Source organism: Aythya fuligula, chromosome 3, assembly GCF_009819795.1.
Source record: "Aythya fuligula isolate bAytFul2 chromosome 3, bAytFul2.pri, whole genome shotgun sequence".
In the NCBI taxonomy this organism is placed as follows: Eukaryota; Metazoa; Chordata; class Aves; order Anseriformes; family Anatidae; genus Aythya; species Aythya fuligula.
In genome coordinates this window covers 88,494,997-88,513,904 of record NC_045561.1, presented here as the reverse complement: position 1 = coordinate 88,513,904, position 18,908 = coordinate 88,494,997, and the positions used below count along the sequence as shown (strand labels likewise).

Here is an 18,908-nt window from a genome sequence, read left to right as displayed (position 1 = left end):
AGTTCTCAAAGATGTTTCCATTTTATTATTATACTCAGGAATTTATCAGATTAAAAAAAATCACACTGGCTTAGTGTCATGCCAGCAGAACAATAGAAGAGAGTTTAGCCTTGCTTTTGTGCAACCCAAAGTAGCAGAGCTTTGAATCCTCTGGAAAATGGAGTAAAGCTGGGCATAATGAAGGATAAAACCTTTTGAAGATCCCACTAAGCCCTCTTATACCAAGCTGACTCTCAACTAATTTGAGAGAAAGTATTGCCCATCTCCTTTTGTACACGCTTCTATCAACAGGCAGACAAAAAGGCTTTAATTCATTGAAACTTTAACTGGTAGCAGTGGAATTGTTCTTCAGGAATTGCCTGAGCAGCTGTGATCAAAGTCAGCCAAATATTAAAAATGCCCCTTAACTTCCTGAAGAGGGAGCCAGATGTAGCTCTTGGTCTTTATTAAGAAGAGCCAAGCCACATCTGGCCAAATATATATTCATATTCAAATCAGCAAGATACAGTAAGAGCTATTTTTGGATAATACTTCTATACTAACAAGAAATACCTACCTAGCTGGTCCCACGCTATCTACAGAAGGGTGGGGAAAGACTGATTCCAATGGGTTAGTCTCATTCCAGATTGTATCAATGAATGCCTTTCACACACAGCTCCACCAGCAGAAGCCTTACACACTCCAAAGAAGAGGGTGCTGGCTATTAAACTAGGGGAAGAATCGAACGAGCAAAACCTTGCAGAAATAGAAATCTGTTTTCTGCAATTCTCAATACAAATTTGAGAAAACAATATCCTGGAACAGTGGAACAGTGAGTACAGAATACAAAGATCTGGTCAGACTGATAGTTTATCAAACCCAGTACTGTCTTCCTAATGGTGGCAATAGGAGGAGGTATTTAGGGAAGTCACGCAGGCCTGGTCACTTTCTGCAGTTTCATTCCTCATGGCTCCCTCAACAGCCATAACTGGAGTTAGTCAGACCTAGTCCTTTTCACAGAGGCAAATGACATTAAAGACAAGCCAGCTGCAAGACTGATGCTGTTATGGTACCGACAAGGAACTACAATTACACTTGGAGGAGCAGCAAGTATAACCAGATGTTGAAAACTGTCATCTGCTATTAGAGAATAATGGAATGGTTTGGGTTGGAAGGGACCTCAAAGACCACCCAGTTCCAACCCCCCTGCCATAGGCAGGGACACCTCCCACCAGACCAGGCTGCCCAAAGCCCCATCCAGCCCAGCCCTGAACACCCCCAGGGATGGGGCATCCACAGCTTCTCTGGTCATTTCTTTTGTTTCTGTGGAAGAGTTTTCACTTTTCTCCCTCAAGGAAATATGGTTAGTTTTGATTTTTATTTACGGCTGTTTTCTTGGTTGTTAGACAGACTAAATCCATAGAGATGAATTCTGCATGTGAAGTATACCCTTACATGCAGGAGTTGCTTTTAGATGCAATTCTCCTCCAGTCCACAAAGTACATGCCAAAAATATTACTAATTCATTTAATACATGGGCAAAAGCTGTATTACAGGGATATATCCTACTTCCAAGTTCGATGAAATAGATTACTTAAATATGTACTGCATAAGTATAGCTAAAAACACTGTTTTAACATAACTATTTCTAGACAAACATTTGAGAGGTGGACAATGAAGCACATCAGCATCACACACTAAGAACAAAAAAAAACACAGAATCATGAGTATTTACTTGATCATATGTGACTGGCAAATGCTGAAAGGCCTTCTTCAGTGAGCAAGCTGTATCTGATCCAAGGAGCGGTCCCACCTCCCTCTCTCCTCCATCCACCTGTCATGTTAACACTTCTTCGCATCGCCTCCAGTGTGTTAGACCCTGTGCTGGGTCACCTTAGCTCACCACACTGGCAGATGAGACAAATCTAGCAGTGTTCTCACAGCAAACATAAGAAGGCCAACAGCATCTTAGGCTGCCTCGTGCAGTGTCACCACCAGGAGAAGGAAGGTGGTTGCTCCCCTTGACTCAGTGTGGCCCTACTAGCACTGCAGATCTGGAGTGCTGCATCCACTTCTGGGCTCCCCGTGTTAAGAGACACACATAAAACAGAGGGCTTAATGAAGATCAAAATGGCAAGGAGCACCTGTGAGAGCTGGGACTCTTTAGCCTGGAGAAAAGAAGGCTTAGGAATGAATCTTATCAATGCATATGAATACCTGATTATGTGGTACTCAGGCAAAGGATAAAAGGAAGATGGGCACAAACTGAAATATAGAAATGTTCACTTAAGCAAGAATTAGTCTGCCTATGGCCAGATACTGACACAGGCTACTCAAAAATGTAGCAGAGCCTCCAGCCTTGGAGATACTCAGCATCCAGCTGGAGACTGGTGTGAACAAACTGCTGTGAGCAGCGGCCTCTTTCCAACCTCGGCACTTCTGTAAGTCAGAGTGAATTTCTGCTAATGCCTAAGTCTGGGTTAGCACAGCACAAGCACCCACCAACTGCTAACTTACCCTCCCTGTTGCAACAGCTCTGCAATTTGCCCAGAGCAGATTCAAGCGGTTGAAAAGCCATGTTACCATGGTAACTTCACAGGACCATACCACTGAAAAGTGAATTTAAAAGCAGTTTTGTCTTTGCATTTCCCACACACGATCATTTTAATTAAGACCTTTTCATTCACTCATCAGGTAAAGTCTTAAAGCTTCCTAGGAGAAACACCTGAGAGGCACACGAAGAAAGCTTCCTGATTTCCTCTTTCTCCTAAAAGAAAACTTGCTATACAGCTAATAGAGTAAAATGGCTTTTCTTCCTATTATATCACAAAGAAAATTTTAAAAGACTTGGCAGAGTTCCTATCAATACAAGGGAACAGACTGATCCGAGTTGCGAATTTTTGTTGTTCCCAATTGTTAAGAGGAACACCTTTCATCGGCTCAAAAGCGTTACAGGCAAGCATCTAATTGCCTGTTGTTCTGCCCACTAAAAGGGCTGTTTGCTCCCTGGAAAGTTAACCTTCAAAGTCAGAAGTCTTGCAGCAGCAAGCAGTCAGCCAAGTGATAAATATTTCCTTACCCCTGGCTCCCTTGCCTGTGACCTTGTGGCATAACTGACTGAGTTTTCCTTATTTCACTTCCATGCACTTCAGTTTTAACTCAGTGATTGCTCGTTGTACTTGCTCACAGGCTCAACTGCCATTTCAAAGCATTTCTTCTGGGTTGTATCAGAAGCTTGAAGCAATACCACTGCAAGAGGGCTTCACCATATAGGCAGCATAATGCTGATTACTGTCACAGAACAAGTCCAAGCAATCTGCAGCAAGAATTCTGCGGTAAGGTTTGTTTAAAGGACAATTTGTACCACATCAATTCAAAGACACTTTAACAGCGAGACTCAGACTTGGCAGTAATCTTCCAGTAAATTATTGCCATGGTCCCTTCATTGTGTTTTTCCTTGTTTTTTTTTCTAGAAGTACGTGAGGATAATTAGGAAGAGTAGGAGACAACAAGGAACAGCAAAGAGCACTAGGTAGAAGGAACTAGAACACCTGAAAGGCTTGGGAAGATTTCATGCAGGGTATCTGAGATCAATACAGTTCCTGAAATCCCTTAGAGACTACAGGAGGCTCAAGAACCTTATACGATCAAAAATCTCTACCATCATGCAAGCCATCTGCTCTTCCAGATGGCATTATATACTGATGCCTTGCAGAAAGGCTTAAAACAGTGCTTTGTTATATACTCCCTCACTTCCACTGCAAATCTGAGTTACGAGCTACTTTTGAAGACCTACAGACAACTGTTTCTTCCCCAATATATTCCTCACATCTAACAAAAGGCTCGGTAAAACAATTTTTAAAGCAAGGACAGCCAGCTTGTTTTCCCCACTGATAGTTAACGAATACAAAGCAGTAGTGAATTCCAGGTGTTTATCACACAACACTTGTTTGAAGCAGGACAGTTACAAGTACTTTAAAGTGCCAATACTCTAAAGTCTTCCAATTTATGTTCTAGCACACTGTAGTATGGTTCTCAAAAGCCATATTACTTAGGAGGGCAGTGGTTTCTCTGATAAATGTCACTCTGTTTGTGTCACTCCAGTATTTGTCATGTACAGCTGTGCAAGTTTTGCACAATATTTAGCATGCTTTCACTTTCTGACCATAGGAGAAGGCATGTAGCTGCGTTCAGCTTCCACCTACTTCCTAGAAGCCCAAGTCCTTGGGTCAAAGACCCAGTACCAAACACTTGTAAGATGAGTATTTAACTACCTGAGAAATAACTAACACACTAAGCTGCTAGGGCTTCAAAGCAATCAGTAAACCATTTTCCTATGCTAAGCACTTACATTAAATCCCACTTTGAAACAGCTGCATTTCAAGCTTCATTCTGAGTTGCCTTATTTTGCTTTCTACCAGTACACAGCGATTTCACTTTTCCATCAATAGTCAAGCCAAGCAATCTATCAGAGGGGTATGAAACAGGACCGCTTGTGGAGCCTACCCATTTTCTTTTTTTTTCCTCCTCTTTAAGTTTAGTGACAGCTTTCTCAGTAAATCGCAACACAGGCAGTAAAATAATCCTTAATATTCTGCAGCAGTTAAACCAAAGCCTCCAAGTGACTTGTACTAGAGGGCAGTGACCTAAACTTATCAACTTACCATACTGTGAATTGTAAGTACAATACAGTTACAGGAGAGATTGAGACCTATACAGCTATTAGTGCACTTTTGGAAAGAGAGTACTGGTATGCACATCCCTAATACTAGGGCTAGGTACAAAAAGCAACTTCACTCCAGTCACCCCATTTATTTTAAAGCATGGCAAGACCCCATACTGTTAGAAGATAGGAGTAGAAGAAAACGGAATAGCATTACAAGACTAGAAGAGTTGTTTAATTTATTCATTCTCAGCTTTCATTTCATTGTGCCGCGCAACAGCAGCAGGGGAACTAGACCTAAACAGACAGGTGAACTATCAAGTTGCATTTTTATACAGGAACGATGCTGGCTTCTGAAAAATGTTACTACTGTTCACTTCAGTGTTGTTATAAAAATACATCAATTCCTCAAACCAAAAGTTACGAAAGAAAAATATTTTGAAGCATCTTAAAAATCTCTACCACCATCTGGAGGATATACTATGAAATAAAATGTTAGTCCTACAAAACTTCGGGCAGACCTGTCCAGGTAAAATAAAATCAAAAACTTCGAAGTTCTTCAGGTTTAAGTTTGAAATCTATCACAAAAGTTAGTTCAGGATTTACTAGGAGATATACTGCTTTTAAAGAGACTTATCTTTGCTATTTAGACTAATCCCAAATATAAAAGAAAACAAACCCTTTGAAAATGATAATCTCGCATCTGAACTACAAGTAAGCACTGGGTACTGTACATCTATGGGTACTGCACTGCAGTTTAAAAAGGATTATCTCCCAAAACTTCTGAACTAGAAAGAGTTTGGCAATGCCTTAACACTTTCTATATCTTAATGTGGATAAAAGCAAACCATACTAGAACTGGTAGTCACTAATAACCTACTAAATCTGGGAGATATTAAACTAGGTTTTGAGTTGTAACGGCATTTCAAATACAAGGCAGAAACAGGTAAGTTCTCCTCAGAGAAGTAATGAAAATGAACTTAAGTAGATTTAGCTAAAATATAAGCCAGTCCATAAAATTTAGGTCTTTAAACAAAAAAATTTAAAATTAAAAGGTTTTAAGTTTAAAAATAAAAAAAAAAAAAAACTTTTAAAAAGTTTAAAAAGCAACTGTAAAGACAACTTTTAGTGCAAAGCCTAACCTAGAGGTATCTCCACAAGCATCTGCTGCAGAAGCAACACAGAATACTCGTGTACAGTACTAGATGAAATCCCAGTAGACAGATAATTGCAAGGTTTTCCAGTCTATAAAAATCAAATTCTATTAAAAAAAATTAGCTGATTTTCACTAAAACTCAAATATGTGAGCTTTGTAAAGAGTTCATATTTTAACATTTCTCATCCAAAGCTCAGTTGGATGCAGTCTCAAGTTATTCAATAACAAAAGCAACCCACTCAACTTATATCCAAAAGTAAACAGCCTGAATCAATTATACACTTGATCTCATTTCAGAAAAGGCATTTGTGGTCTGAAAACATTTTCCAGTCTTCCAGACCACGTTCAATGGTTAGTTAGCCCAAACTATTTTATGGGAATTCATTCATCAGTTTAATGTATCTATACAGATGGTACAGAGAAAAGGTTGAAGAGCATTCACATCATTAGTGAAGAACCTAACAAAGAGTAGAAAGCACATGTGACATGATTCCACTATTCTAGAGTAAAGAACTTTTGTAGAAGATAAATTAGTAGTTACACAGCTCACTTTTTAAACCACAGATTTACTTTTTTTTAATTTTTATTTTTACCAGTTCTGGTTTTAGGCTTCACTCAGCATGAAACTATACATTCTGGTTTGTGAGACTGGCTCTGTCAGACAACACATGCAACCTCACAAGTGAGGAACTGATTTGCTATTTGCAAATCACAAGCTATTTTGAACTGATTCAAAAAATATATATTTTAAAATATATAAATATAGAATTATTTAGGTTGGAAGAGACCTCTAAGAGCAGAGTCCAATCATTAGCCTAGCACTGCCAAGTCTACCACTAAACTATGTCCCTAAGCAATACACTTTTTAATACCTTTAGGGGTGGTGACTCAACTACTTACTTGCCTTTGCAGCCAGTTCTCAATGCCTTACAACCCTTTCAGTAAAGAATTTTTTTTCGTGGTATCCAAACTAAACATCCACTGGTGCAACTAGAGGCCATTTCCTCTTGTACTATTGCTTGTTGTTTGGGAGGGGAAGCCAACCCACACCTAGTTATGACCTCCTTTGAGGCAGAGCAACAAGGTCTCCCCTGAACCCCCATTTTCTCTAGGCTAAATAACCCAAGTTCCCTCAGCAGATCCTCACCAGACATGAATATGGTAGTTGTTGAATCTTAAAAAGTGCTATGATCATAAATGCACTGACTGTACACACGGTAGGCAAGTTTCACACCACTGCATATCCTGAGTGCTAAAAAAAAATAAATATATATATCAAAGCCATCAGATGACCTAAATGAACCTCTAAATACATACAGTATACATGCTAACAGCAGATTGCGTGACAGAAGCCATTAGCCTTTTCCTGGTTTAGCCTTCAGTGAAAGGCTCTAAGTGTGGGACTAATGTAACCAAATAGCAATCATCCAGTATGACCCCTGAACACTTAATATCTTTAAGTAAAGGTATGAAAGTGATAGGTCCTATTAACTGGAGGGAAAAAGTTAAAAATACTTACTATAGTATCCATAAAGTACAGTGTCTTCAATCTGTCTTGAAACATTAGCATCAGCCCAGTCCTAGTAAAACAGAATAAAAGCATTTAGCACCAAATAAAAAGAACATTTTATTCAATTGCATTTTTATAGAACTGAAAAACATTTTTATATCAAAAGCCTAATGAAAAACATTAGGACCCAGTTTGTTGATATTAAGTTGAACTTATCTGTGTAAGTGAATAAGTTCAAGCCAATCATTATGATTAAGAAATGCTACCTTTAACATGACAGACACTACAGTAGCATCCCAACTGCCTATATTGATTTTGGTCATTAGCTAAAAATTTAAAGCTCTTCCCCCTCCCCCCCCCCACCCCCCTGGAAATTAATACCCTTAGTTACAATATATTAATTTTTAATGAATAATTGAAATAAAAGTGTTAGTGTAATTTTTTTTTTAGCAGCTGAGTATATTTCCTGTTGTTCTGTACTTGGTATTTAAGTGGTCATCTGAATATCCACTTTTATTAAACTAATTTTCACTTAATATGTATCAGACAACACAACCACCAAGTTTGAAGCTTAATCTAAACAGTTCTTCAAAGTGTTTTGTTAAAAAAAATCCTGGAGATATGATTATTCTCAGTCCTAGCCCTTTTCCTTCTGGACTGTTGGAGTAACACAGTTGACATTAAGCATATAGGCCAAGCCTTTACATAGACACAGCTGTCCTCAGAATGAGTTTCCTAAAAAAACAACATATGATAGGCTTTGAAGCAGGACAGTACATCAGAAAAAGATTTTACAGGCAACTTAGCTGTATGAATAGCCCAGCCCCGTAGTCAGATGTGTTGCAGCTTGAACTGTCTTAGAGGCTTGCCTACATTAAGCTGAAAGCCAACTGAGAGGGACGTAATCAAGTCAATGATGTACTCATTTTGAGGTTATTACCTACCTCTCAGTCAGAAAAGCATTACTTTTAGATCAAGTCTGACAATGGGAATTGCTAAAAATAACAGCCTCAAAACACCACTTGAGGCTGGAAGTGGCTTAACTGGATTTCAGCCACAGAAATGGCATCGCACACTGAAGTCTGGGAACACCTTTCTAGAAAGAAAAGCTCTGTAGTAGAGATAAGCATTTTCTACATGCAAGCTGATAGAGAGAACAGAGTCAAGTTTTATAAGCAGAATTTGCTCTGTTGGGAAGAACAGCTGATTTTGTATACATAGCCTTTTAAGGTATCGAAGCTATTTTTCAAGTGTATAGGTCTAGATACTAACAGTATACAAAAATCCACGACTTCTCAGAAGCTCTGCAGTACTGTACCTCAGTTCCTGTTCCAACTGTATTTAGCAACACTGAAATAATCACACATTAAAGAATACAAGTATATAATGATAGCTATATCCTCTTATCTATCAGTATTACATAAATACAAATACAGAAAGGCTACTTCTAAAGAACCTACTGTCTGTAGAATGCTAGCAAAACTGGAAATGAGTGGGCATGGAGGAACAAGAAGAGGACCATTTGATGAAGAAATACTTTTCCGAAACAAAATACTACAGACCAGGTAGAACACCGAGTTGTTTGGGCAGCTACCAAGTACACTGAGCCAATTCCCACAGCACTTTGGGAATGGGATCTCTTAAGACACCTGATGCATGCAGCATTCCTGTCATAGAATAGCCAGGACTAAGATTTTTTGATGCAATAATTAGATATGAGAATGGCAAAGACTTTATTATGCTATTGTAGCTTATAGACTTGTTTTTCTACTAATTGTCTACCCACTTTAAACCCTCGTCTTCTTTTTCAGAAGTTCAAACTGAAAAGCAAAGGTTAACATAAGACTTGAGTTATATAAACAGTAAGCTTCAGAGACCAGTACCCTGTATCAATCTTTTGAAGAAATACTGGATTACTCAATATTTCACTTACCAGTGGAGCTTAGACACTAACTGTATGCCAGCCTTGAGTTTTTGGCCTAAGCACTGAAGTTTTTTACATAACACCGAGGGACAGACTGTTTTCCTCCTGAAATTCCTATATGAAAGTCATGTGTTGAAGCTAAAATTCATCACTGAAATTAATAAATGTATCTCAAATCTTACCTCAGAACTGCCAGAAACCCACCCACGCATTTTAAAATTTATATCCCAGATGTAGCAGCATTGACATCCATTATTCAGCAAGGGAAAAAGCTAACAATTTTCAGAATCCAGTTACACAGCACTCCTGGGGAATTGTTCCGAAAAGTGAAGCAAAGATGCTGCTACAGCTACACTAGTAATTGCACCCAGCTATTCCTTTTTCCTTCTCTTATTGGAACTATAGGATTAAGGAAGCTTAACATGACTGTAACATGATTGTTGGCAGCCCAAATCAGGCACTGGATACAGAGGTGCAAGCCTGTCTGTACAGATGAAACATTCCAGAACTGCTCCGGTTTTGTGGGATCCACTCTACTCACAGTCAAGAGCAGAAAGATACCTGTCCAGAAGCAAAGTTTTTAGAAAGCTAACTAGTTGTGCTGGTATGTCTCCAAAATACATCAGTGGAAAAAGAAGAGATCCAGTAATATCTAAGCTCCTTGCAGATCCTATGCGTAGGGTTTTTTCAAATTGGTGAACTCAAGCCCTTTCAGTTGCTGTAAGAAAGCACACACTGATACAGCACATATGAAATACGGAAGTAAGAATGCTGCTTAAGACTGCACAAGATAAATTCAGACACTTGCTTTACCAGTTCTCTTAGAATTGCCTCAATTCCCATGGAATGTGGACTTGATGACAGACCATACCCATTTCAGATGATAGCCATTTTTCTGTGATCTCAAGAAATCAGCACCACCTTCCTTGAAATTAATATATTAAGATTCCCAATAGGCCACTTTACACTGAGCATTTAAAGTTAGATCATTATCCAATTGGAATTGGAGTAGAAAAGCATACAGATATTTTTCATCAGCAAAAAGAAAGCGTGAAAATACTTGAACAGAAGGGCTAGAAACAACACTGCCTAAAGTTAAGTGCCTGTCACATACACAGGAAGCCCAGACTTTGAAAACTGTCAGGCCCAAACCCTAACAGTGTTTCAACAGAAAAATTTCTAGGCATCTGTATGACTGTAAAAAGAATTTGACAGTAACTAAGTTCAGAATATTAAAGTGTTTAATTTGCCTGGTGTTAAAAATAAGGCAGTGTGTTGCTTTAATTACGCCTCGGGGAAAAAAGTGCTAACTGAACAGGTGGCACTTTCAAGTAGGTCTCGGAAAAAGGTCTCTCCCACAATCAGAGAGACTCAAAACACACACCAAGCAAGAATAAGTAAGAAAAAACAACTGTGGGTCTTAATGTTGCTTAACCACTTTACCACTGTTGCACAGCCACTTACAGGAAGAGGTAGCTAGTAATTGATAGGACTTAACTACCAAAAAAAGTTTTTTCTCCACCTCCAGAAGAGTATTAGCAGGATTCATAACAGAATAAAAATACAGAATTTCAAAACATCATAAACACTTAATTTTGTTGCTTGAATTAAGCAGCGTACAAGACCACAGTAATAGACCAGGAAGTGTACACGACAGCTTATTAAAATGCTGAGATGATATCTTACATTAATGTATGGATATAGATACAGAGATCTATTTCACCACAGCACATTTGTGCCCAAAGGTAAACTTTGTATTACTCTACAAAAGAAAAATCTGTAATGCAAGCCAGCTTAAGAGCAGAGCATACTTATTGTGCAGGCTTCCATTCAGCCTCTCTCTACTTAGTTTTACACCAACTGAGGTAAAAATTGTTGTTCTTACCAGCAAGTTATCTGTATGCACACCTCATCAGCAGCAACCAGTTCCTCTGAGATGTTTTAAAAGCTAGTGACAGCAGCGCTGCCTTGTCAAGGGACATGCTGCTGCCTTTTGAGTGTCAGAGCTCAGACATTGTCAGCAGCAGTGCTGGTATTTCTCAAATTGATAGGCATATAAAAGTTTACTGGACAAGCATGTACAGGACTCAGCTAAGAACTCATCTGGAGAGCCTCTAGACCTGGCCAGTTTTCTTCTCCACCCGTTATGACCCAAATTTACGGAATACACAGCAAATACCTTAGATACACAACAGATTAAGAAGGCGAGATTTCACTACTGCCTTCTGTAACTGTTTAAGATGTGAAAGTGTGACCACAGATTCTCTTAAGATCTGCTGAATTCACACATTCTGCATTGTTCTGCTGCACTTGGTTCTGTTCCATGCAGTTTAGCAAGAATGCATCACACCACCTTTACAATACCTGTAACAGTGCGTTGTATTGACAGATAAAGGATTCAAATTGCAAGGACATACAATGAGTAGGATGGCCTACACTAAGCTAATACTCTTAAGTACACATTAACATGAGTTATGCTGAAGAACTCAGGAAATTTAAATACAGTTACAAGTGTTAGATGTAAACACATCCGTAAAACATTGCTGTGTATACATGAATATAAAAAAGGCAGTTTAAGACAGATCCATTTTACCTAAATGCTGAAACCAAAGAAAAGCTCCCTCGAGTGCTTTTTTTTTTCCTTAGTAGTTATATTCATAGAAAATTAGTTGTGAAGAACATTCGCTTCTCCTGACAGTATGAATCAGAGGCATCTTCGTTCTTCCCTCAGCAGCTGTGTCCAGTCAGCAACTTATGATAATAAGGCACTGTTGTTCTGAAATACAATATTTCAGTTGTTTTTGGACTCTAATATTTGTAGGTCCCTTTCAATTGAACTATTCTATTCAAGGAATTCCTTTTCACACAGAATAATGACAACCCAAGTCCATTCACCACTGCTCCTTTCCTAAAGGACTACATGACCTTTACAAAACTTTTGTAAGTGCAAAACCTCTATGTACCAAAATTGCTCAATTTGCTTGCATTACCACTGTCGCGTCTCGGGAAATACAGTAAGACATATGGTGAGACAACCAACAGGTACTAACCAACAGGTACCAGATGCCACAAGCCATTTGTTTATAGTAAAGAATAACTTGTCATCATGGAAAGATGTATAAACACTCTGTTAAGCTCCACAATGCCATCGAAACTGACAAAACATCAAGGTTAACCAGGGCTGACCATGTTAGAGTACATAGCCCGTGTCAAGGAAGACACCTCAGGCCACAGGATAGAAAATGTTTACAGAACACTGTTTTAAGAAAATTCATCCAAAAAACAGCACCATTTTGACAGTCTTCAGAGGATAATCTGGTACAGGTGATTATTACTACTATCAGGACAATTAAACTGACCCTTGTAGCCAGGACACACACCTTCACTAGTCAGTGAACACATACTATTCACAGAAACTTTCAACCACCAGACTAACCTTGGCTTCTGCTTAGCCTCTGCTATTAGCACAACATATTTGTCCTGGTTTTGGCTGGGAAAAAGTTCATTTTCTTCATAGCAAGCTCCTCTGATGCTATGTTTTGGATTTGTAATGAAAATAGTGGTGATAAACACACAAATGTTTTAGATGCTGCCGAGCAGTGCTTATGCAGAGTCAAGGACTTCTCTCCTTGTTATGCTGCACTGCCAGGAGGCTAGGGGTGCAGAGGAAGCATTGAATAGACACAAACAGGACAGCTGAAACAAAGAGACCAAAGGGATGTTCCATGCCATATGGTTATCATGCCTGGCAGTAAAATTGTTCAGAGTGATGATGTTTTTCTTCCCAAGAAACCATTACCCATGAAGAGTGCTGCTTTCCTGGAACTGACTGAGCACCTGCCTGGCAAAGGGAAAGAGCAAAGGGACTCCTTGGTTTCTTTTGCTTACGCTTACAGCTTTTGTTTTACCTAGTAAACTGCCTTTATCTCAGCCCATGAGTTCTCAGAGAGTTTTACCCTTCTGATTCTCTCCCCGACACCACCTTGGGAGAGCAAGCAGACAGCTGCGTGGGACTTCACTGCCTACCAGGGTTAAATCACAACAACACTTCTCGTAGTTAGCTACAAGAAAAAAGTATCAGAAAAGTCAATTTATTGACAGGATGGTCAGATGGATTAAAAACCGACCTGAGAGTCCATATGTAGTACCCCTTAAGTTGAATACTCAACTCAGAAGTTGAATACTCTTGACTCTCATCTCTTTAGCGCTGCCACTGTAAATCACAGTTGAGAGGCAGAGAAAAAAAAAAAAAAGATTTGTAAAGCAAAAATCATGCACCTAAGAGCTGTGTAATTGCCACCACTCTTTTGGCACAAGTTCTGAAATCGTCCAGTTGAAGGATTTTTTGATGAACTAATAATTGATCTACAGAGAATACGGTCCACATCTGCTACCTAGAACTGTCTCCAAAAGTTTACCAAGGAAAAGTAATATATCATATGCCTAAGTCACTTTGGCTATTGAAAATAAAGGATTCTGGCCAGAGTCATAGCCCAGCATCAGACGTGGATGTGCTAAGCACCAGCCTTGGAAGTGCTAGGCTTGAAGCAATGGTTTAAAGTAAGTACAGTCAATTCCCAGAAACACTCAGAACCCAATCCAGCCTCTTCTGCTTTTGAAGTTGTAGCAGAAAAGCAATACACAGTATCCAGCACAGCGTTAAGAATCTTAATTAATCATGAAAATCAACATGTCAACATGCTGACAACTTCCTAGCTTCAAATTGAAATTAAAGAATCAAAGCCTATTGCTTACATGTAAGTCTGTATGTTCTGACTGCAGATTCACTCAATTTTATCAGGAAGGCCAGGGTCATATTTTTATTTCACAACTTCAACACTTGTGTTGCATTGAATCAGAAGACCTCAAGTTATTGCTGCAAAGCTAGAAACTCACTGAGTTAAACACTAAGAGAGAAGGAAGAATTCTTCTACAGGGCAGTATTGAACGACACACCACAACTAGCATCTACAAACGTTAGGAACTAAACAGGACCAAGAAGTGTCAGAAACACAAGTAAAAGTACTTGGAAGAAATAAAACCTTTACCACCAGCACAGATGCTTGCTGCTTTCAGGCACAATTTTAAATAGAATCTACCCAGCCTTCCATTTACCCACAGCACATGGCCACTAACACAGTTCTAAACCTAGAACACAAACCAGTATTTTAAATATGATACTGTTCCTTCTATTAATCACATTTCTTTAATTAAAATTGTACTGACTGAATGACTACATTTGGCCTCACAACTGCTTCTCAAATCATGAAAAGAGTGCATTCACCAACTAGGCCTCCAGCTAGATCCCTTTACAACAGGAAATTCTACTTAGTCCCTTGCAGATGCACTTTCTCATCTGGAATTATTTTCTCATAGCTACTTCTCTACCTTGTCAGGCTCAATATACTTCTTAATACTCAGTACTATTCTCAATGTATAGTATGCTAGTATCCTTGTATTCATCTCACTGAAAACGTGTTACACAGCAATCCCCTACAGTTACTGTGCAATAGGTCCCCATACCTGTTTAGAGGTGTGGCAGTATCTAGCAAGAATAGATATTACTATATTCCCCTGCCACACACATCCACTCCCCTTAAGGGGAGTTTCACCTTTCCCTAGTAAAGCTGTATTAAGCTGCTTTGCAAGCAGCTAACCTCACACTCTACATCATAGGTAAAGACCTACATAGAGTCACTATGCTATGTTTCAGTACCAGAAAAAAATGAATGCTTGGAAAACAAGTATTTAAACAAATCTTAAAACACGAATTAGCAAAGCAGTATGTTTCTAAGTAATAGAGCAACAAGTTCCATTCTAGAATGCCCCATAACAATGTACAGAAGAGCAATATTTACAAGATGTATCTATAACCCAAGGATAGTATACACACTCCTTTTAACACAATAAAATGAGTAAGTGTTTGGAAACAAGTAGAATTTGGAAAGCCTTACAGGAAAAAACATAAAGTAATAGAATTGAAAACTAAAATCCAGTTCAAGTAATGAACAGAGCAGTGTTGTATTTGCAGTCCTAGCACACAGCTTTCCAGGAACTGGAGCAACAGCACTGCTGCTAGCAAAAGTTCTACATACTTTGACTAAACACGTAAAGGAAACAAAATCCTCTCTCAACATGAGAGAACTGCCTCTTACATAGAAACAATTAACATTTTAGAAGTACATACCTTAAATGTACCATTTTGATTTTTCATATACGAAACCAAGAAGATGTCTACTGGTAACAGTGCTGATGAGATCAGTGCAACTGCCAATGCGAAGATAGCTGTTATAGTAGAAATTACTTCACTTTCTCGTCGACTTTGATACTTGCGTACATAAACCCAGCAGAAAATCAGAATAGCCTGTAAAACAGGGAAGGATAATTACAATGAACAGAACAAGGACATCAGAAAGCAGCTACTAAAGTTAGGCCCTGTCTCGGGCCACTTTGTACCTGAACATCAGCGTTATATTCTTCTAAACGTTCACTCTTTTTGCCTTCACTACTAGTAGTTGCTGTCAAAACCAGAGCAGCAGTCACAGCCTAAGCCCAAGTAGCACCGAGTACACCGACAGGTAGACGAGGCGGCCACACACCCTCACCCGGACCCTCTTTGGCGTCCCAACGCCACGGGACCAGTTCCACCAGGGGCACACGGGCAGCCAGGCAAGGGGAAAACCCCTGGGGGTGCCATGGTTTTTACATGGGGGGTCTAAAAGGAGAACGATAAGGGAAAGGGGGGGCTGCCCGTCCCCTAAAGGGAAGGGGGACGGGGAACAGCGGAACGGGAAGCGAAAACGAAGGAAGAAGCCGACCCTCTGTAGGGCCTGACAGGGGCAGCTGCGAGCTCTGAGCAGCCCCCGACCGAGGAACAACCACGCCGGGGACACACGAATGCCCAGAGAGCCTCCTCTTACCAGCAACGCGAGGCCGAAGAGGCACCATCCCGTCAGCAGCTCAGAAGCGGCCGCCGCCATCTTCGCTCCGTCACAGCCGCCGCCCGCCCCTGCGAGGCGGGGCCATTACGGAGGCGGAGGCGTGTCGCCGTGTCACCATGGGCGCCACGGGCACCGGGGGCCGCCCGGCCCGGCCGAGGTGGAGCTCCACCGGCCGGGCTGGATTTGTGGGTGTCCCACTTCGCATCAGTGGCTGCTGCCTCGCGCCTGGGTCGTGCCCTCCCTTTTGGTGGGCAGGCTGAGGCAGAGCAGCCTCAGGGGATTCCTGTTTAAAAGGCAGCAAGAAACGAGAGAAAAAAAAAAAGAAAAAAAAAAAAAGAAAAAAAAAGAGGAGGTTTTGGGAAAAGATACACTAAAAGATATCAAGTAATAAAGGTATCAAGTATTGTCTTTTTTTTTTTTTTTTTTTTTTTTCAGTAAAAACACGTGAGATGTTTTAACTACATACAAGATCAGAGAAAGGCTGGCGTTGGCAGTGCCCTCTGGAGGCCGTCTGCTCCAACCCCTGCTCCAGCAGGGCCACCCACGGCAGGCTGCCCAGGACCGTGTCCAGGTGGCTTTTGGAGGTCAGCAAGCAAGGAGACCGCACAGCCTCTCTAGGCAGCCTGTACCAGTGCTCAACCGCCTGCACAGCACAGCAGTGCTGCTGGTGTTTGCACAGAACCTCCTGTGCTCCAGTTTGTGCCCACTGCCTCTTGTCCTGGCACTGGGCATTGCTGAAAAGAGCCTGGCTCCTTCCTCTGCACTCCTTCCCTTCAGCTACATCATACACATTGGCAATAACCTTCCTGAGCCTCGATTCTCCAGGCTGACACATCCCATCTCTCTCAGCCTCTCCTCATGGAAGAGATGCATCTTAATAAAAAAGCCCAGCAGGTGTGTTAGGGTCTTACGTGTTTACAGACACGGGGAGATTTTCAGATGCATAAACCCATGACATGGCACAGAATAACAAAGCCATGCCAGTTTTGCTACCCTGGGGGCACTCACAAGCTATGTGTGAAGTGGTTGGGGGCAGGGGTTTAGGTGTACTCATAGTTTTGCTAGAAGGGACAAGACCTGTGTTTGGGGGGGACAGGAGAAAGTTTCCTCCAGAGCAGTGGACACGTGCTGTACTTCTGTTTGGTGTCAGGGCAGTGTGGAGGGTGCTAGTATGTGATGGCATACTTCCATGACATCTTCATGGATGTAGTTTTCAGAGGATCTCGTAGCCTTGAAAGAACAGGCCTGCTTATGCAGTAGCAGTGTAGTTTTGAAGACTCATTCCAGACAGACAGATTCTTGTGCTGGATTTCCCTTTGGTGTGCAGGCACAGGCAGCACACAGATACGTGCAGAGGCTGTGGTGCTCATGAGCCAAGTGGAGCTCCTGGCAGTCTGGTGGGCTTATAGTCCAATGAGAAGAGCAGCAGAGGTTGAGGCTTGCCAAGACGAGGCTATCACCTTTGTCTGCTTTTCACTTGCTTTCAGGTCAGCACTGTCTGCTGCTGCATGTGACAATGTTCATATGCTCATAAGGTTAGTTATTGTTATGGTTTAACCTGCTAGGCAGCTAAGTACCACGCAGCCATTTGCTCACCCCCACCTACCTCCTCCAGCAGGACGGTGTAGAGAATCAAGGAAAAAAAAAAAAAAAAAAAAAAAAGATTTTATTAGTTGAAATAAAGACAGTTTAGTAGGACAGAAAATGAAAAAAAAAATCACAATGCAATTGCTAACCACCTGCAGACTGATGTCCAGACAGACCCCAAGCAGCAGCCCCCCACCCCCTCCACTCCAGCCAGCTACCCCATATTTATTGCTCTGCATGACGCTATATGGTATGGAATATCCCTTTGGCCAGTTTGGGTCAGCTGCCCGGTTTCTGTCCTGGTTCTCTCCTAGCATCTTGTGTACCCCCAGCAGGTACCCACTGGCAGGGTGGTATGAGAAGCTGAAAAGTCCTTGACGTAGTGTAAACACTGCTCTGCAGTAACTAAGACATTGGTGTGTTATCAGCATTATTCTCATCCGAAATCCAAAACACAGCACAGTACCAGCTACTAGGAAAAAAAGTAACTCTATCCTAGCCGAAACCTGGACAGTTACAGACAGATGGGGGATGCTGGTTGGACTTTTCACCAAGGGAAAATGGACATGTTGCAGGGAAGCCTTGGAGCAGCAGATGACAGTGTTTTGTGTTGAGGTTTGCTATGAGGAGTTCTCAGTGATGGCACATAGGAACCAAAAAAATGGGGTGATCAAAGAGCAAGAAGGCTGGCATATACATCTCAAGAAAGGACCAATGGGCAGTGTGTCGGTGGTGTGGGAGCCTTATACTGGAGTGGCAGACAACTACATTGGTTTTCTGTCTGCAGTGAGGGTGGTACAGGCTACAGTGTTTGCAAATCAAATAACTGGTGCTAAACAAGCGCTCGGGTATTCTAATGCTGTTGTTAAAAGGGGCCTGTTGGGGATATGTGGCCAGGTATTGCAGTGGAACAGAAGATACCTCTGCCAGATGAGAATTCAGTATGAGAGCAGTTTGAATGGTGCAGCAGCCTGTGATGTTGTTTAGGAGCTATGTGACAACATCCTGACTGAAACAGATATAACATCAGCATAAAATTAACAGATATAACGTCAGCCTCCCTACCTCTTGAGTGTCATTAACCTTTCTGCAGCCTCCAGGTTATTGAAAGCTGCCTCCCAGCACAGTACCATTATGTGTGGGCTCCC

General features: G+C 41.0%; 1 protein-coding gene across 1 annotated transcript in view; it reads right to left on the bottom strand.

The window, feature by feature from the left end:
* LMBRD1 (LMBR1 domain containing 1) overlaps positions 1–16,243 on the bottom strand; it is a 74,111-nt gene extending 57,868 nt beyond the window's left edge. Inside the window, exons 1-3 of the mRNA XM_032184293.1 lie at positions 16,153–16,243; positions 15,420–15,596; positions 7,318–7,378 (exon numbers count right to left, since the gene is read on the bottom strand). Coding sequence (XP_032040184.1) covers positions 7,318–7,378; positions 15,420–15,596; positions 16,153–16,212 — 298 coding nt within the window. The 5' untranslated portion in view covers positions 16,213–16,243. The remainder of the gene's footprint in view (positions 1–7,317; positions 7,379–15,419; positions 15,597–16,152) is intronic.
* Positions 16,244–18,908: the final 2,665 nt, after the last annotated feature.